The following is a 20,905-nucleotide window of genomic DNA, read 5'->3' on the forward strand; positions in this document are numbered from 1 at the left end:
TGGCTGAGGAAGCAGGTCCCAAGAGACAGTATCTTGCCCAAGCTACGCAAGAGGTTTGTGCTTAATATGGTTGCCCTCTTCCTGCCCTATTCTCCTCTCCTGCTGTTGATACATGGTCTGTGATTCCTTATCATAAATAAGATTTGTGAGCTCTTTGGGGAAATGGACTGTCTCTTCTCTAACGCTCGTGCAGCTTGTACAGGGGTATAAATAATAATAGTCATTAATGCTAATAATGTGTTTTTTAACCTCCTGATCATCCTCTATCTGATAAAATAGAAACAGGAGAGAAATCTTGCTTTGAAAAAGAAGCTACTGGCGGAAACTCTGAACGTTGCAAAAGCTGGCAGAAGTCAGGTATTGTGCAAACTTAAGGCTGCCTCCTCATGTTTTCCATCAAATGAGAGTATGCAATTGCATCACAGACTAATTTTCTTAAATAGTAGGTGAGCTGTAGACTCTTCTCTGGTCAGTACACTGAGTTTTTGGCATAGAGAGGTAAAATGTCCCTATTACAGGAGATGCCTGGTCTCTTGTTTCCCTCAGTAACAGCTGGCAAATCATTTTCACCTCTGTTACTTTCACCTCTCTCCTTCTTTGTTCACCTTGTCTGTCTTAGCACCTGGTATCAGTGGTTTGAAATCATTTCTCGCCGTCCTTCTGTACAGCATCTAGTACAACAGGACTTGGTCTCAGTGAGGACTCTATACACCTCTAAAACACAACCAATAAATAGCACAAGAGAATATATTTGTATACACAATACAGAGCAAGTAAGGGAAAGGGCCGTCCTTCAGATTTCACTGTTGAAGGGACCACACCAGTGGTCACTGAGTTTTTCAACTGTTTTTATTGAGCTTGAGAGCAGGTCCTCAGTGATGCATAGAAACGTGTGGAGCCCTGCCTACACAGAAATTACTCTGCGTTGTACTGAAAACCAAATGTTTTCATACCACACAACTCACATAATATTTTCCAGGACCTGTGGTTTGGCCAAATGAAGTCTAGCTTAATGCAACCCTGCTCGTAAGTTTTCTGTTCCTCTGGGTAATGTTGTCCTCACCACCACAGGCTTAACTTTATTTCTAAGATGCAGTGATATTGTTGTTCTGATGGCTAAAGACATAAATGAACGCAGATTTTTACAGAGAAGGACTATCATTTATTTGGCTTTATATTGCTGTAACTACGGATACATTTTCAGGTGTGCAAGCCCATATACCTGGAAAGCTGTTTAGGTTTGGTTTGTTTTTTTTCGGCTATATTCTTTAGTTTAATAAAAGATATTGCCTCTTCCTACAAACCTTGCCTCACATTATTTGCCTTTCAGCTCTCTATCCACAGTAATTTCAGCACTGGAACTGTTAAGAAAAGGCACAAATTGTTTCTTCCACTAATCATAAAGCACTCCCCCAGTCCCAAGTATCTTAAACAACCAAGCCCTTGCTTGCTCAAGCTTTCAAAAATAAAAACAAAATAATAAAAATCCATCCTTGGGTAAGAGACTGGGTCTGAAAAATATCAGCCTTGGAGTTTGTAATTTCAAGACGTGTTGAAGCACTGCAAGGAGACTCTTGCAATGGGGATGCTCACACAGCCCAAGCTTTGTCTGCCTTCCAGCCAGCCAAGTGGGGACTCCACAGCGCACAAAATGGCTGTGGAGAGCCCACCACTGTCCTATAACTCTGTCCAGGAAATATCAAGCTGTCCAAAAATGTGCAGGTCAGCTCTCATTGGAGATAGTGAGATTCATGCATTTGGATAATACTCAGCACTCATTTCTTGGGTCTTCCTCACGTCAGACAGATTGGACAGAGCTTGGTCCAACAGGCAAGTGGCCACATTTCTCCTTCCCGCTTTGCCTGAAGAATAAAAGAGACATACAGTGATCCCACCTCAAAAATCATCCCGTAATGTATCTAGCAAAGTTGCCAAGCCTTAATTTAAAGGTGGAAATACCACCTGGGTAGCACAATGCATGACTTGGTGGGACCATTGCATAGGAAGCCAGGCTGCAGAGCACAGCACCGCCTCCCTATCAGGTGTGGGCTTCCTTAGCCTCAGCTGTGGCAAAGCAACAAGCTACAGCTGGGGCAAAAGGTTACTTCTGGGTCGAGAAAGAGGAGCTGGGTGCTTTTTCAAGAAAACGTCTTTGGTGTAGTGCTGCTGGAAGAAACAAGCCCTGAATCGCAGACAGAGGTAAGCTCTGTGTTGCCAAGCTTTGGGGGAGATTTAAAGACCAGAGGGCTGCAAAAACAGTCTTGAAAGGTGCTCTATAGCCTTGAGGGATTGTTCATTCCTGTACAAAGGCCAGTTAATGCTGGATGTGGCAGGAGTTTTGCAGTGTAAACACCTGTCCCTCTGGATTGTGAATTTACTGATGATCTTAAGGGCTGACCAGAATTATTACTTTCTTTCCCAGCTTGAAAGAGCTGACTTTTTCTCACAGAAAACATAACAACTCAAAAACGAAAAAAAAATATCTTTGAGTGCTAGCCAATTTTGTTTTTCTTGTTGTTCACACTTACAGATTTCTAGCAAAATCTTGCAAATATTCAAAGAGCAGAGACCTACTCTGTAGAACTTCTTGTGTGCACGTGTGCCCCGGGGGCTGGTTTCTGTGTCCCTGTGTTTTAGGCTTTCTCAGAATAGCTTGGATGAGGCTTCCATTGAAGAAGAAATTGGTTCCATGGATGCAGCACAGTAGACATGCTGATAGTGTCTGCTGTTGCATTTGTTTTATATCTAATTATGTGACAATGTCAATGTGTGTGTACACAGCTGCCAAATGCTTTTTGTGAAGTACCCTTTACGTGCTCCAACTTGTAGAGGATGTGGGTATGGTATGCCTAATGCTGAAGAAACCCTCTCTGCGTTTCTTGCTGCACTAGTTCACGTAATGCATTTGTCTCCAAGGGTTCTTAGTTCCGTCTGTGTTGTGTCATCACGTAGTTGTTGAAACTAAATAAGGATTCTTTTAATCTTTTCCCTTCTTCAGCCAACCCTTGAGTGTTGCTGCTATCTCTCTAGCTGGCTATTTCTGTGGATTTTTACTTTATGGAATTGCTATATAACCAAATACTACCCTTCTCAGATTCTGGGCCTGGCATTTATTTGTTTGGAGAGACTCCTTTGAGTTTGGTAGAAGATCTGGTAGAAAATCTTTCCTTTAAGAAGCCTCAGAAAGATGTTCTTGCTTCTTTGATGGATTTCATGGAAAGAGTAAAAAGAAAGAGAGGTGGAATGGGATGGGAAGCAGGAGGATGCAAAGAGAAACTGAGAATTGGGAAGGAGAGAATATAGATGAGGAATACGAAGTGGCAGCAAGGAAAGTAGGGTGGGAATTAGGGTTTGAGCACAGTTGTCTCTTCCTGAATATCAGACTGTAGGTGAATGGGAAGCATGAATACTGTTTTCTTAGCCTACATAAAGGAGCCTAATCAGATGTGAGACTATTTATCATGGTCCTGATGTACCGTACATCCCCTCTATAAGAATTCACGTTTCTGGACACTGTGCAGTCCTTGACCTTGGATAGTGGTGGGTTACATAGAGCCACATGACAAATGACTATTTCTTGCTGAGAGAACATCTCCTTTCACTCCCTTTCCCAAGATCACAAGCAGCACATGCCACAACATTCTTCTAAATCACAATAAAATGTGCTATTCATCATAGATGCACTAGTCCCAAAGACATGCTGTGAAACCCACAGATACGATGCTCAAAATAAATAGTAATACACGTATGTCAGAGACAGACATGTAGGACAGGACACTAAAACATCTGGGGGAGGAGGGGGGGAACACTGCTGGGTAATATATGGCTCTTGTCTACTGTTCACTTTACCAAGCTTTAAATTTCAAGACTGCTAATTCTCTTATGTAAACTCTGCAAAATTTGCATGGGCAACTGTGTTTTCAATACTACTTGTATTAAATTAATAAAATAAAATAAAAAATAACACTGAGCCTTTTGCTAATGCAACATGACATTTGCACAGTTAAATAACAGTAATTTGAAAAAAAAATCTCTAATGGAAAAGTTGTAAGTTCCTCTATAAACTTCAGCTTGCCTGCTTAACAATTGTTTTGTGGTAGGTTCAGTGTGAAAACGGAAAAAAAAAAATGTGTGTGCTGCGCAATCAAGTTAATATTGATATTGCACAAAGGGACAAAAGTGAAGATGAAATAGAAATGAAGTGTGAGTGCTTAAACAGTTAATAGCACAAAGCACATTTATTTATTAAAAAACGGAGAAGCATCCATGTACAGTGCATCTAAATGCATCCACTCAGCCTTAATGAAATACTTTTACTATGCATTAAAAGTAGCCATCTTTCAATCACCAGAGCTGTCAGAACCCAACCTCTTTTTTCCCTCTCTAAATGGGGTTACAGATATGCTCTTCAATAGCTAATATGTCTATGGCTCATCTGACTTTTGAATTCAGGGGTAAGTGAAAGAACTGCAGTAATTCAAAAAGAAAGGGAAAAAGAACAATTTTTAAAAAGATTTCTTTTTTAATATCTAGGGATATGTATTCAGGGAGAGTTGAGTGTAGCTCTTGCTTCTGTTATTGCTCTCTCAATCTGTAGGTAGTTGGGAGATTTGGCCGCACAAAAAGCAGACTCACCTTTGGCTCTAGACCAATCCCAGAGAATTTCAGCCCACAGAATCTGATACTCCTGCTCATATTTAGTAGCGTAATGTCCTGAGTAACCCTGCTGGTATGACTCAGCATGAGTAAGGGAGCCAAACCCCAGTCCTGAATGTTTTTGAAGGTTAGGATGATGTTGAATAGACCGTAAGAAGTGGCTGCTTCTCTTCTCAGTTATATTGGCTTCTCTGGAGAAGCATAAGATGCTGTTATCTGAAAGAGTGCTGCTTCCTTTGAAGCTTCTCTCCATACTTTTTAACTACTGTTGTCCTTTCAAAATGAGAACAATGCTGGGTTCAGAATTGTCTTGCCCAAGTTTCATCCCTGTGCAATTTATGGTCTGGAGCAGATCTTATTTTGATATTACTATTACGTATTTCAATGTTGCTATTATGTTTAGCTCAAAGACTCCAAAGAGAACTGGACCCAACAGGCCATGGGATGTTCATATCCAAAGTATGATGCAGCCATACAGCTGAAAAGTGTAGATCACGGGATCATATATGGAGGTCTGTAGGGAAAGTAGTCTTTGAATGTCCGCATCATGCTGAAGGTGGTAAAGTTGTGGTGTCCTGAAGGATTGTATGTATGAGAGGTGAGAGATGGTGCCATGTATGTGAATGTATCTAGGCAGGATGTTGGGATACATGTTTGATAGCATGGGGACATGTATGATGCTGGGGAGATTGTGAAAGAGCACGGATGGATATAAAGCTGTACAATCAGATATAGCTGTTGGGTATTGAGGTAATGATCAGTGGTGTGGTATTAAAGTGCAGGCCTAGTGGGTCCATGTGCTACACCTTGGTGGGGATTCCTGCAGCAGTGCTTAAATGATGATGATCAGTTTGTAGATTTTTGACTTCTGGCACAACAAACTCCTATGAGATCTCATGGGGAAGATTATTTTCTTGCACGTTCCTTCTTTCATACAATAATCTGTTGATTATCAGAGGATGAAAGCCATTTAAAAGGGAAATCATGAAAAAGAAGCAGGTTCCCCCCAGATTGCTGGAGTTGATTTTAATCCACTCTAATATTTGAGTTTGATTTCCTTGGGAAATGAAGCATGCGATAGTACATGTCAATCTGTTTGTCCATGTGTTGTTCCTCCCAACAATCTCAACCACATTTAAAAGGGTGAAAGGCTGGAAAGAAACTTTGCACCTGTATGTTTCTTAATTATGGAAACTATGGTGATTAGGCAATGCCTCACCCTGTTCACAGGGAGAAAGGCATGATTAACGAAGGCAGTACCTGCCAGCCAGTCCAAATGGTATCTGTGTTTTGTGTTGCAGTGTGCATTTTGGTCCACTAGGAAACAAGCACACGTTTCCAGACTACCCACAGCAAGCGGTTTCTTTTTGCTGCAGGGGATGTCATAGGGATATGATGGGATCTGGCCACGGGAAGGCAGGCTTTGCGCTTTCTGTTTGTGGAACAGCTTGTTTAAAAGTAGACTGAAAAGAAATATTTCTGGAGTGGCATTTCATCTTTAGTAGCAAGAATCCCCCGCGCGCCTTTCCTATGCATGCATGGTCACCTTGGTGTCCTGGTGGGAATCTCAGAGAGACTTTCTCTCTGCAGCCACAACTCTGGCTATATTTGCAAAGTGGAATTTCTTAAAGATTTGCTGATGAATCACAGAAGGCATAGGACAGACTGATTTTTTAGCCAGAGCAGATGAAACTGCTTATTTTACACCTGATAGTATTCTCCCTTGAGTTGCTGTCGCTAGGTCACTGGTGAGGACCCAACATCATTGCGTCTACAACAACCTTTCTTGCTCCCCACCTGCAGGCCCTTCGTTACCTGAAACTTCCTCAGGTTTCGTGCAAGCCTCTGAAGACCCTTCAGGAGGCCTGGGCTTCTCTTGGTGATCATGAGTGTAGAAGGATATTTCGTCCAGTGGCTTTTCCACACTTCAAGGGGCTCATCTGTGGGTGGCAAAGCTGCATCTGTGATGCGTGAATTGGAGATCATCTTCTAGCAGTGGCATCTATAGAGGCTGCTATGGCAACTGTGGTGAGGGGGGCAATGTGGTCCATGGAGGGGCCACCAGATTGTGTGGCCAGCCCGCCTGGGCTACCACCTTATAGTGACTTCCCAAAGGTTTCGTAGTCATGCTGTCTCTGTGTCCCCATCTGCAAAAGGACACCTTCTTTTGTGAAAAGCCTGGAGAGTGACTGATGAAAAGCCCTGTGTGAATGTTAAGTAGTACTTCATTACTGCTGTTCCTCTCACCAGAAGCAATGATTTCAGGGGGCAATGAAACTACAGGAGCTAATTACTCCTTGGGAAAAAAAAAAGTTCATCTTGTGTACGGTAGGAGGAACCTGTGTTTAAAAGGAGACGAGTAGCGGGAGAAACCTTCTGTGAGCAAATGGTGGCTTTGCAAGCTGGATTTCCTACACAGAGCGATTTCTTCTGGTCCCTCTGAAATCGCGCAGAAGTCACGGGAGATCCAGCGAAGATTAATGCAGCCTGATGCTTGCTATTTTTCCTGGAGGCCTTGGCAGTTCTGTAATTACAATCAGTGCGTCTGAATCTCCCTCTGGCCCTCGCATACTGCCCAGCAGTGACACCAGCATCAGAAAAGACCCTTGCTTCAGGATTTGTCAGGCAGAACTCTGCTGAGAAATCAAACCTGCCCCGCTGCGTTCCTCGTCGTGGCGATGAAGGACGCGCTCCTCCTTTGCTGAATAACTTCCCCGTGTCAGCTGGAGCCTTAGGGACTCCTGAGCCCAGCATGGCTCACAGACTTTTGATCCAAGAGATCCGTTTTCGGAGGAATGAGAGAGCCATATTTCTATAGCACAGCGTATATATTTATATATATATAAAAATAAAATAAATGAGCAGGCTTGCAACACTAGGTGGCAGAGGTGGGATCCTTTCTGCTCAGAGCACTGTCCTATAAGGCATTGCTTGTTTAAGTACAGTCGCATTTAGTTGGAGCTGCAGGAGAGAGACAGAGAGATTCTCTGTGTTTACAGCCAGCGCAGGCTACGGCGAGCAGCTAACCTGGCCCCCCTTCTTCCAGCACTTGAAGGGGAGAGTGCGAGGCTATTTGGGAATCTGGCCACCGCGGGTCAGCTTTCTCTGCGACTGGATTGTCAGAGCTGGTAGAGCAGAGCCCAGGGGGACTGAAGGGAGACACAAATCCCATTTTATCTGAGAGGGGAAGAGGAGGAAAAAAAAAAAAAAGAAGAAATTGAGAGAGCAGAGAGAAGCGAAGAGACGGAGAAAAAGGCAGAGGAAGCAGAACGAGTGAGAGAGAAGCATGAGGACCTACTGGCTGCACAGTATCTGGGTGCTGGGATTCTTCTTGTCCCTCTTCTCCTTGCAAGGTATGTGATGAGTTCTTTCGTGCCACCTCCTCAGCCCCCTTCTCGTGAATTGAGGCTGACGGACTGAGGATGGATGGAAACATGGAGCTGGAAGCTGGAGCTATTTAGATCCCTCTATCTCTGACACCCCCCCCACCCCCACCTCCCCCCTCAAACCTTCCCCCCCTCAGGAAATAAGCCAAGGAGAGATCGCTGTTGGTGAATCCTATGGTTAGAGGGCACTGCATGTGACTGACTTTGCTGCTGTATTTGTGCTTTTGCAGAGGGGGAGATTTTTATTTTATTTATTTATTTATTTGGGGGGGGGGGGGTACAGGAAGATTTGCAGAGGAAAGAGGGGTGGGTGAATGTGGGCACCCCTTCACCTCCACCTACAGCTACTCAGCACTTTGGGTCACAAGTACTGATGTTCCTGGATTCCTCACCTTCCTGAGGAGATCAGTGTTAAGTTTTTGGTTTATTTTTTTTTCTTTTTTATTTCTGTTTTGTTCTGTTTTATTTTGGTTTCGCTGGGGAAGGTTGGAGGAGCCTCTGTGCCTCTTTGCAAAAACATTATGTCCTTCCCCTCCACAACGGGGGAAGAAAAAAAAAATGAAGGAGGAAAAGACAGGAGAAGGAAATTTGTTGGGTATGGGGTTTTGTTCAGTGGAGAACTGCCAGCTGGGTTTCTTGCTTTAAGAGCCAAGTGTGAGTACAGAATTTAGTTTGAAGTGATGACAGACATGCTAGCTGTTTTTGAGATGCTTTCTGTAAACAGGAGTTAAGGGTTAATGCATCCCGTGCTGTATGTATAAATACACATCACACATGCACATATAATCCTAGCCCTGCAAATCACAGCTTGTACATGATCCGTGCTCACTCACACATAGCAGTGGTCCTATATATGTACATACATGCTCGTGAATATAGCATGGAAGATAAATAAACTCGCGCTGGCACATACAGCTCTAGCTCCCTAGCACATGCAGTTCCTGGAGTGCCAGTCTGCTTCTCTCTCGCTCACGTTCGCTCTTCCTCTCCCTCCTTCCCTCCCTCCCTTTAGCCTTTTCTTGTGCCCTCTTTCCATCCTGCACACTGGCTTTGGTGGTTGCTTGCACCACAAAACCCTGTGCCTATCATGCTGCATTGGTCTTGCAAGTGCACATGCATGTACACATACATGGCACATGTATGTTTTTTATGTGTATATTCACCTATCTGGCCTCCTGTCTTGCACGGTCCTGCATTCACAGCATCTTGCACACACTTAGGGGTCTCTCACTGTGACTGTCCTTACCTTTCACATTTGTGCATGCTGTAGTGCATGGAGATGTTTCCAGCCAGAGCATCTGCACTGCCCTTTTGCTGCTACTTCTACACACAGTTTCACACGCACTGTCCTCTCCTATTTTGTGTCCACTAAGCAAATCCCTGCACAGGCATGCTCCCTGTCACACACACACATGCTTTCTGTTGCAGCCTCGCATTTACCTGTCACTACTGCGTGCGCTCGCTGCAAAATCCCTCATTTTCTCCCTCTTTCTCACATTTCCTGAGCGCTCCTTTTCACGCGATTTCCCTTCATCTGTCTCTGTGTTGCATGCACATGCTTCTTCGCTGTTGCCTATTTCCTCTCAAACTTGCATTCTCGGAATCTGGATGGTGAATCTGGCACCAGCACCTTCCAGCTGACTTCCCCTGTGAAGGGGCTGCTTCTGACAGGGGAGGAGGATTTCTCCAGCACACGGGGGGGAGAGGAGACCGGTACTTGTGTAACGTAAATAGCTAGTGTCAGCAGTGAAGTTGAGTAGCTCGATGTGAACTTCCCTCTGCTCTAGAAGAACAGGCGCAGACCTCTCAAGGAAGATGGGCAAGTAGCGTTGACTCTGAACGTCGCCCCGTTTTTGATGCTTGTTTCCTGGTCTGCCATCGATGGTGCTTGCTCCACAGGGTGTTTCCAACTCAGAAGCCTTCCCCAAGCTGTGACTAGAGCATCCTGATTCTAGCACAACCAGGAGCTGCTTTAATCCTTCCTAATATCTGCAGCTTATGAAAGGCCTGGGTGCTTGTATTACCCTTACCTTCTGTTCTAGTGAGTTGCTGTTGCCACAGATGTATCAGCCGCATCTATTCTGATTTTTGAAGGCATCGGGGAGGTCCTCAGAGGGCTGCTTTAACAGGTACCCTCTGGGAAGGCAGAGGCAAGGCAGTTGCCCTCCCTGGGCATTGAAATGGGAAGGGGGTAGTTGTAAACCTGGAGCTGCTTTTTGTACTGCTCCCAAACTTCAGATGTGGCATAACCCAGCCCTGGTCCACTGCTGGGTCTGGTTTCGTAGCCAGCAGTAACTTCCCTTCCTCACATGTGGGGGGGGGAGAGGGTGTGGGGAAGGCAGAATATCGGGGCTTCACGGGAGGAGCAAAGCACATCGTGAGCAAGCCCAAAGACGTTTGAAGGAGTTAAAAGGGAGTGGGAAAGTATCGTGCCCCTTCTGTGCGTGTGGTTCTGTTTTTTTCCCTTTGGTTGTTGTCATGCTTTTCTCTCTTTAAATAAAAAAGGGAGGGGTGGGATGCACTTACTTCAAATTAATTGTTGTTCACTGAAAACTGTGGTAACGAGCCTTGAACCTTTCTGTAAACCCAGAAAACTGCAGTAGTAGTTGTGACAGGCGGTGACCCCCATCGGACCGCTTCCAGTTGTGTCCTTACAGAGCCAGGCAGCCGAGCCTGCGAGCTCCCCAAAACTTGCATGTGCCTCCTCTCCCCCCTTCTCCTCGCTGTCCACTTGGGGGTGTACCAGGGAATGCAGAAGGAGCTCCTGGTCGTCTGCTGCTCTCTCAAAGCCACCACACAGAGGGGGTGAAGAGGGATGAGGCTGGTGCTGCCAGGCTGAGGCTGAATAGCAAGCGATGGGGGGTGGAGGCAGCACAGTGGAGGCTGGCAGGAGACCCACGGGCTCTGCAGTGCCAAGCGACCGAGGCAGGCAGCCTCCAGCACTTCTGCCAGGGGACGTGCAATGGGTCGCCTGTCCCTTTTCTGCCTGGGCACGGGGACTTTGGCACAGAATCAGGATTTTCCCCCTTCCCCCGTAGGCTAGAGGCTCTGATTTCCTGCGCAGCACATCTTATTTTGTTCTGATCATTATTTTTCTTTAATTATTTGCTTCAGGCTTCGTGCGTTTCCCTGCTGCTGCACCTCAAGTCGTGGTTGAGGCAGGTGGCTTGGAGGCGGGCTGGGTGTTCCTCCTGCGTGGTGCACTGGCCTTGCTGCCCCAGGGGGGGCTGGAGGACTAAAAGTACCTGTGCACCCCAGGGATGCTGGTGGGTGGGTGGGATTTCTAGTGGCATAATGTAGCTTTTCCCTGAATGGATTTGTCTTGGTGTGCCTCATAGCTTCTGACAAGGATCAGGCTCCTGAATTGAAATCAAAAGCTGATTTTTCAACACAACCGCCCTCCTGAAAAAAAGTAATATATATATATGTATTTGCAAGGGTGGGGAGGAGAAGAGAATGATCTGAATGTATCAAAAATTGTATTTTTGATCACTTGGAAGAATATTTGATTGGTGATTTCATTTTTACCTCTTATTACTCTAAATTAGCTTAGCTGCCAATATGAAAAGTTATTCTGAATTCCCCACTGAGTTTTTTTTATTTAAAAAAAAAATGAATGCCCTGACAAATTATACATTTTCTTCAGCATTGCTTTACATTGAAAATCCTTTTAAACAAACTTTCCCTTGAAAAAATAACAGCTGTTTCAAATCTGCAATTTACTTTTTAAAAAAGCTTTTTTTTAACAAGCCTTCCTTATAACCCCACTTCATCGTTTAATTGCATGAGACTGTTTGTTTAGTTTGCTTAATCATTAAAATACCTATGCAGCCAATTCATTGAAGTAGATGCTTTCAGAAAGGACATGCAGAATTGGTCTGCGTAGTACTGGCAGCGTTTATTTATGATGTATTTTTTTTAGCTGCTCAAGGGTATTCATAAATGGGGAATGAGTCTGAGAGAAATCACAGAAGCATTTGGGTAAGCGGAGTAGGATGCCTTAGGTTGGTACGCGATACAAATGTTATCTGTAAACTCTCATGCTTTATAACGTTAGCGGGTAATGCGGGTGTGAAAAAGGATGAGTTTGTTAATGCACAAGGTTTGTGCGATCGGTATGGATGGGAGCGTGTAACCAAGTGTTTCTGTGCTGATAATGCGTAATGGATGGGGAGAACAGGGAGAGGAGAAGCAGGAGAGTGTGTGTGTGCGAAGAGTGATGTTGTAGTGTGTGTGTAACAGTGTGTGGTGGCTGTGATGTGGCTGGATAATGTTTAGGCATTGCTGACTGGAGAGAAAAGTCCTCACCTGCTCTCTTGAATACACTTCCCTTCCTATCTGTTTCCAGCTCTCTCTGTCAACTGAGGTAGGGGAAGCTCTCACGTGCTGGACTGTATTGATGAGGAAACGATTCACTCAGCTGCCTTGCATTCCTTTAAATGATGAAGAGGTTCAATACTGTAAAAAAAAAAAAAAAAAAAGAATGGGGGGGGAACACTTTTCTTGTAGGTTTAAGACAGGGAAGAGGCAGAGAAGGCTCTTTATCTGCAAAGAGGGAGCATTAAAAGGATATCCCAAGTGTTTCTTCTTGTCTTATCCCAATACTTGCAGACCATTTGAGTCAATACTTACCACACTAGTGAGGACCCATTGTGTATTATAAATCTAAGCATTATTCTACATACTCAGAGGGTTTTATTATGATAAGCAGAAAATCACTTAATCTCCTAGTCTTTGAGATCTCCTTTCTTGTGATGGTTTTGCTAACCTTGCTATAAATGCCTTAGTCCCTGTGTTGGTGAAATCTCCTCCAGACTGTGAGCACCCATGCATGAGCTGTTGGTCTGACGAGGGGATGAGTCTTTTGAGAGTCACTCCTTGCTCTTCCTTCTTGTCCCACAAGCATTACATCCCCCTTCTAACCCGGTGAGGAATATGGCAGCTGCCATCCTATGTTGATGGCAGAGCCAATGCTTTAGAAGCTCTGTTCCTTCTCGTGTGCCTTCTGTAAGCCTTCAGGTGCTCTTTGCTTTGCTGGTGGGGACTGTCCCCTTCACTCAACAATTTCACTCTGTGCAAGACCAATTTGCCTAGGTCACAGGTTATAGCAGCAATATTAATGCATGGGTCCAAGTGTGATGTGGCCCATGGCGAGCTGCAGCAGCTGCTCGGTGCTCTGTGTAGGGGTCTCAAGGGGCTGGTGAGGTAGGCGGGGGAATGGAGGCAGCACTGGAGCACTGCCTACTGACTCATGTGTTGTAACATGAAAATGGGTGACAAAAGCTGATTATGAGTGAGCAAAAGGGAAGCTGCCTTTCCTGGGCAGATCTGAATATCTGAAGGGCTTTCTGGTGGAAGAGGATCAGCTGAGGCTGCTAAAGCTGCTTTCCACTCATGACTGAGTGGAAATTTGTTGTAGAACCAGACAGAGGCATCACAGAAGATCTGGGGAAAGTCCTCCACGTGCCCCATCCTTTGAATATGTAGACATGTGCTTTGGAAAAGATGATCTCCTTCACATGCAATGTGGCTGCTGGGAGGATGTGGAGTTTTGCTGCCTGTGACCCCTGTAGGGAGCATGAATTTTGCCTCTTCAATACCCTTTTTCCTTAGAAGAACTGTGCCATAGCTTTATGTGTTGTTCACAGCCAGTCAGCAATGGCTTTGACAGTTGATGTGCTCTTCCTGCTGTCATTTTTGTCTGGGGTAAAATGAAAAATACCGTGCACAGCACAGACAGCCTTGTTCCACTGTGATAAGGAACAGATAAGGGCAAGATGAAGATTCGTGTGGGTGAGCATGTGAGACAAAGCCCTCTCCTGGTATCAGGGAAGGACAGATATCCCTGTAGGTAGCATGGAAAGGGGTGCTGGACTTTGCTGAATGGCATTTATGGGAGAAGATGGTTTGCGGAGCAATGCAAGGATTTACATACTGAGTTAAGACATTTTTTGTTGATGTTTGTGGGCTGTTTTTCTTTGTTTCTTTCTACGAAAAAGGTGTTAGCATGCGAAGGTAGGCTTCAGAGGAAGGGTCTTAGCTTAAAGCAAAGGGGAATATAATTGGATCTGTGGGATCACAGACAGGGCTTTTGTGGTTCCTAGGTTATATAAAGCATACCACAGAACCTCTTTTGAAGATGGCTTATTCTTGAAACCTGCTCCTTTCCCTGGGGTCTGCCTCTGTGCTACCTAACAGATGCATGTTTCCTCATTTCTTTGAGGTCTGGCAGAGCGCTCCCACAAAGAGAGTGGGCCTCTCCCTTTTCTGGTGATGTGTTCTTGGCTGCTGGGGGAATCGTGTGGCAGGCTGCTCAGGAGCAGTGGGATGAGGGAGGGAGCGAGTAAGGAGACAAATGGAAGGCTGTGGAGTTTCCCAACCAGGAAATCGATAGCATTACAGCACGCAGCCACTGGGATATGAGTATGCAATGTAAGTGGGTAATCACAGCTCCATCCCCTCTGCTCCTTAGCACTTATATTGATGGCGAGTTGCAGGCTGAAACCAATTAATCCTTACAACATGCTGGGACAATAACTATTAATATTCATCTGTGCTCTCTTGCTGCTGCACCTGCATGGAGCCTGGATGTGCTTGGCCCTCAGCAGTTGACCCAAAGCTACATCATGAGTGAGAGCAAGGGTTTTCCTGTCCACAGGCCTCCTGGCCAGTGCACTGCATCGCCTGACTTCCACTTGCATGGGTGTTGGTAAAGCTGACCATGTGGATATACATCTGAGTGCCTGACAGAGGAGGTTTTTGTCTGCAGGAAGGAAGGATTATTTCAAGGAGCATCTGTGGAGTTTTGATGTGTAAATGTGTTTAGACTTGTGCCTTTGTGGCTCCATCTACGTGTATGAATATCTGTATGTTTGCCTTGTAAAGCTATTTTGTTGCACCATGGGATCACTTACGTTACAACATCCAATTTTATTCATGCCTATATATAAGGTCTGTACGTGAAGTTCTGATCGGAGGCTTTTCAATATATCTACTCCAGCTCTTAAGAAGATGCATGTGAGAAACAAAATGATGGTGGGTGGTTGTGTGTTTTGTGCCCGTGACAGAAAATGCATAAGTTGCATGGTAAAGATGTTTGTGCTGTGTTAACAAATGTGGTTCAGGGTTGTGTTTTGCGCAAGGAAGGTGTTGTGAAATGTTAGTTCAGTAGGTGAATGCAGCATGATTATTGATAGGGATATCCGTGTAGCTGTGTATGCTTCTGGAGTAACCATTATTCACAGCAGATTTGCATCCTATCTTGACATGGCAAGAGATTGTTGCAGTGAAACAGAATTGTTGCTGAGGCTTGGCTACCCCTCCTCGTCTTTCTGATGGCCTCAATGTAAGGCGGTAATTTAGTCATGCTTCAGTTACCTGTGCATGAAATACAGTGTAGAGAGGACATGCTTGACTCCTGCACTTTCATGGGAGACTTTCTGAGAACAGAAGGAAGAGGATGAAAGGAGACTTTCTTGCACATGCAGACTGCACAATTTTAATTAGACTGACATATTCAAAAATGGTACAGCCTGGCTTAGCCAACCTTTCTTATGTAGCTGTGCTATCTTGCACCGTCTGAGCTAAAGATTCCTTGGTTGAATGCAACCTGAACCAGCAAACCAGCAATTCTGCACTTCAGCTGTACCTACAATAAGAGCCCTGCAAGTTCAACTGCATCAACAGCAAAAATTTTGTCTAGCATAGCTGTATCTTGCCAAGTGTCAGGTCTAGCTAGCTGAGTAAAAGCTAGCAGGATAGACCTAAACGCAGGCATGCCACTATGAAATGTTCTGCACTTGTTCTAGGTATTCTGTGTGAGGGGGAAGGAGGTGATTTGTACACAAGAGCTTTTGTGCTGGAGCTGTGTTAGAGCTTTTACCAACAGTAATTTCTCAGTGTTTTTTTAAATACATAAATCTTGAAGTAGCTGAAGTGGTTTAAGAGCTGCCCGTAGCCTAGGCCTACTGAGACAGGTAAGGTGGGAAACAGCAAGAGCTGACATGAGGGCACAGACCCTCTCCTCTATTTCCATGTATCCTGGGTGCCTGCTGGTGACTGGTTTGTGTACCCTCCAGCAGCCAGAGAGCTGCAACAGATCAGGCTGTTTAAAAACAACAACATTTAAAAAAAAAAAAAAAAAAATCAGGCTGCAGCATGAGGTAAATGAGCTGTGGCATTGCCCCAGAGGGACCTAGAGTTAAGGTCATCAGTACAGAATTGTCTTTCTTCTCTTTTTGTCTGTTGTGTGCACAGAGGAAAGAGAGAAAAGGCCATTCTAGCTGGCCTTGCTCTGTCCCAGTGCAAAGCTTTGTAGTTGCAGGCTTTCTTTCAGGCTTCAAGGGAGCTCTTACGGCCTCTGCTAGCAGGCTCTGCACATACCCTGATCAATCTGAAGAAATTCTGGTCCCTTTCTCTTCCTGCTGCCCAAAACAACACCAAACAAGAAGTGAAATAAAACAGCCCAAGCTGTCCTTGGTCCTGAGGTGTTGCTTGAGCTGCAGTGAAGGAGTAATGACAGTGTAAGAGGTGCTGTGGAGACAGGACACTTCGAGCCTCTGCTTTTATTGCCACATGGCAGAGATCCTTGGAGTGCCATTTTTTAGGTTAATGCAGGTCTGGGCGTCCTATGTGAGAAGAGACCTTTGAAATTGTTACACATGAAGGGAAGGCTCGAGAGGACCTTAATCCAGAAGAGCAATTCTGGTAGAGTTGGCATCTTTTCTGGATGCCTTGGCTACCCCATAGATGTTCTGAGAGCTGGCAGGAACCTTATCAGGCTTCTTTTTGAACCCTGCCTGAAGTTCACCAGAAATTTGTTGAAGCAAACCAAGTGGTTTTGAATAATATTTCTGCCTCACTGAACTGGCATTTTTCTAAGAGGGGGAAAAAAAAAGTGTCGTCTTGGAAAAATTCCAACTCAAGTTTCAGGAACAGATTAAGTTACAAGTGCTTAAAGGCTTTTCTGCAATGTGTTATCTTCTGTCATAAGATTACATCAAAGTCTCAACTATCATCTAAAACAAAAAAGTTCTGAAAATTGTGGCCTTTATAGGTGTGATGAAAAAACTCGAAAATATAACAAGAGTGTAGTCACTAGCTGGTGTCTGTCTTGAGCCTGCAGACAGTTAAAAGAGCATCCTCATGGATGTATCACCCGGTTTATTTCTCTGGCATGCTAGGTCTGAATTCCTCCTGCTAGTAACTCCTTGATTTTCAATCCAGACAGCAAAGAGTGTGGTTGTCCTGGCTCTCTCAGCTAAGGTTCAGATGTAGTTTCTGAAGAAAATGATCAGGGAAACCACCATTGCCGTGCTTGCCTCAGTGGCTCAAAAGTAGGGGCAGCCCTTTTTTGATGGACACTGCCTGATAGGGCTGGAACTGGAGAATTATGCATTATGTAGAAGGATTTTAGGTCATGGCTTGTGCTTGTGTTGGAGAATGGGTACATTTGTTCAGTTGGGTTTGTTCCCATTCCTGAACGGACTGGGAATTGTAAAAGAAGAGAAAATAATGGGGCAAATTCACAAGAAGTCTCCTTCAAGCACGCTTTAAAATCTGTGAAGATGATCTCCCTCGGTTTTGTTTGGAGTTGGGTTTCTCTGAAAGATGCCCAGCTGATGCAGTTGGGGAGGGAATGTGCGTGGTGTGGGATTTGTGTCCTGTAGTGATGCTGTGCCCAAACTGCGGGGTGAGTGTGCGTATGTGTCTACGTGTGCATGGCACGTGTGGGGCCTGTGCTGCGATCGCTGGAATTGCAGTCTAGCCAGATAACAAGCTGTTGTTGTTTACAGCACTCAGTTCCGGGCACTTCAATTCCACAAAGATGTAAACAAAATTAGAGGGAATTCAGAGGATTGCAACGAGAATGATTAAGGGGCTGGAGGGACTGACTTATGAGGAATGCTTGTGAGAGCTAAATATATAGCTGTTTGGTTAAATGACTAAAGAGGAGCTATGCTAATGATCTAGGCATACTGGGAAGGCGTGAAGAATTGTCTCGTGTGGACTGAGAGCTTGAAGTGTCTCAGAGTAGAAAATTTGGAGGAGGGAAGAGGAAAAAAAAACTAGCAGGAGTGGAAAATACTTAATGGGCAGAAACAGATTAGGTGGCAAAATAGCTTTGTTAAGAAATGTGGTGGAATTGCTGTCATTTGGGACATCTGAAGTTTGGCTGGGCAGAACCCTGGAGAATAATCCATGCACTACAAGCGTGAAAAGGTCCCTTGAGAGACAGTCTAGATGCCTTAATAGATTTTTATGCTGTCATTAATTTCTGAATCACAGCTAATACTTTCAGTCTGACAAAGAACCATATTCTTTAAAGCATTTTACTTTCTTGCCTTGCATTATTCCTGCTGTGGCACAGATCCTGGCCCAAGACAGACTCATGAGGAAGTCTTCTGCTATATTAACAAAAGTGAAATCCTGGGTATTAACTGCTTAACTCCTAAGACTTTTTTTTTTATATTCCTTTCTTTTAAATTGTTTTTTTTTTTTTTTTTTTTTTTTTTTTTCTTCTGATATGTAGGCCAGGGCAGCCTGATAGCCTGATGGACACCCAATAAAACGATAGCCTGGTATCTGTGGCTATAACTTTGTCCTATCAGATGTACAAGACTTTTTCAGGTTTCCTGTTGTGCTACCGTATGACACATACTTATCTTTCTCTCTTTCTCATATCTTTTCAGTATAACTGAGTAGTGGACTAGTCCCTCCAGACTCAGAAGGTGACTATGGTTGGGTTTGCAATGTTCCTAACATGTCACTGGAGCTGAGGCACCCCAGGGCTCAGGGGCAGAGGGAGGTGGACTCATGAGGGAGGTAGAGATGGGAATGAGATGGTAGGAGATGATCAGATTGATTGGTGGAAGGAAAATCAGCCAGCTTGTTTGCTCTTATATTGCTCATAACAGGAACTAAATAGTGAAAGCTAAGTGGGTGGCTTTTACTACCCACTTTCCCATTATTTTTGGGAAGAGAATAGCCTGAAATGTTAGAGAGTTTTGTAGTGGTTATTGTGCTGGCTGGCACCATGGACTTCCAGAGGCAAAAGGTAACGCAGCATGAGTGAAACAGCCAGGATACATAATAGGGATTATCCGGACTAAAGATTACTCGTGCCATGGATGCAGACCCAGTGAGAGTTCATCACAGTTTATTAGCTCAGGTACAGGACTATGCAAATTGCAATCTGTTTGCTGGGCAGGAAAGCAAGGAATGCTATTTTACATTGTATGCAGTCCAGGCTAGTAAGTGTCGCTGGATCTTTCCCAGTCTGCGGGGCCAGCTCAAGGGTCTCAGCAACACATCTGAGCAGTGCCCCGGAAAAATCTGTAGAGACAGCTGAGATGGGCTGGAAATTGATGTTTCTTAGCTTGGACTTGGCATTAGCCTCAGTACGTGCAAGGTGGCTGTTGGTAATGACATCTCTACTCCGTGCTCCCTAGCAGAGTGGGAGAGCTCGTTAGCTCAGATTCAGTACAACAGGAGTGCAGTTGGGCTCTGGCTCTGAAACAAGGACAAGGAATATTCCTAGACTTGAGCTGTCTGTGCTGAAATTTCTGATTTTTCTGTTACGATCTCCACTTTAATGAAATATGGAAGTCTTGGAAAGAATACAAAATCCCTCCTTTGCTTTAAGGAGGGTGAGTTTGCCCCATTTATGCCAGAATGGAAAAACTGGGAGGTGTGAGAAAATCAGTTAAGGAGGAAAGGAAGGAGTTTGGCAACTCCAGAAGTGAAAATTTATATTGGCAGAAAAAAAGTTACTGGTGGATGGTAGGTTGCGTGCTCACAAAGTTGGAGAGCTTGAAACATGGAATCAAAGACTAATGGTCCTACTGTTTGCTGGGTATTATTTAGGCAGTCTGCATGCCCTCTAGTGGCATAACTCATGGAGGGGGAAAAGTGACCAATGCTGCTACCGTTAATCAAAGGCAATCTCTTTGGCTTAAAAAGCTACCCTAGGTTTGGAGTCTGAAGCAGGAAGGTTCTCCAGCCCTCATTTGCTGCAGAGAGAGGAGTGGGGTGGGTGAGGTAATTTGTCTAGTAATTGTGTTTGTTGCATGCAGCAAATGGATTTGTTACAGCACCTTTTAATCATTGTTCTGTCGGATTTTGCTAATCTCATTCAAACCCTGGCAAGAGTGTTTGTCACTTCACACCCCGTTGTTGAATCAGCGCGTGACACTGCCTCCTTCTGTAGATATCAGTGCAATGTCATAGCCACGGGAGGCCTTGAAATACATCCTTGCAACTGGTTGTATGGGATAGAGCTGTGGGGGTTGCACAAACTGTAACTCCGAAAGTAAGAAGGCAGTCAGCGGAAAACTTGCATGTGCATTGCTATGTGCTGAGTTTTGGGAGAAAAATCTAAGAATTTCAAATCCAAAATCTAAAACAACCTGAGCATCCATTCTCTAAAAATCACAGTCTAGTTATCTAACAACAGCACTGCTGTAGCAGTGTTTACAGGAAGAGAAACTCTCTTTCCAAACAAAAAAGGAAAAAGTAATTGGCTTGCTTTTTTACTTCATTCAGGTATGTGAATAAAAAGTGGATTGACACTATTTTAGTAGCTACTCTTGTTACTAGTCAGAGTTGGTGCTGTAAAAATGATTGCACAAAGACACTGAAACAGAAGCTTCTTGGGGAAATGGGGATGTTTAATAAAAACTGGCACTAGAAAGGATTTCTCATGACTTATATGGCTTTTCTGGAAGGAGTGAAGACTGATCCAAGCCAGTGCAATATGAAACATCCAGGTCTGTGTTCCTGCTCCAAAATGGAATGGAATCTGGAGTCCCACACAGCCCAGAAAGCACACAGATCCATGCACTCTGATCTGTTTTGGAGAGGTC

The 20,905-nt window shown here is 44.5% G+C and overlaps 1 protein-coding gene across 1 annotated transcript in view; it reads left to right on the forward strand.

Moving 5' to 3' along the window:
- Positions 1-7,586: 7,586 nt before the first annotated feature.
- Positions 7,587-20,905, forward strand: part of LSAMP (limbic system associated membrane protein) — an 876,454-nt gene continuing 863,135 nt past the window's right edge. The window contains exon 1 of the mRNA XM_027463055.3: positions 7,587-8,009. Coding sequence (XP_027318856.1) covers positions 7,943-8,009 — 67 coding nt within the window. The 5' untranslated portion in view covers positions 7,587-7,942. The remainder of the gene's footprint in view (positions 8,010-20,905) is intronic.

The sequence above is a fragment of the Anas platyrhynchos genome, chromosome 1, assembly GCF_047663525.1.
Source record: "Anas platyrhynchos isolate ZD024472 breed Pekin duck chromosome 1, IASCAAS_PekinDuck_T2T, whole genome shotgun sequence".
NCBI lineage: Eukaryota > Metazoa > Chordata > Aves > Anseriformes > Anatidae > Anas > Anas platyrhynchos.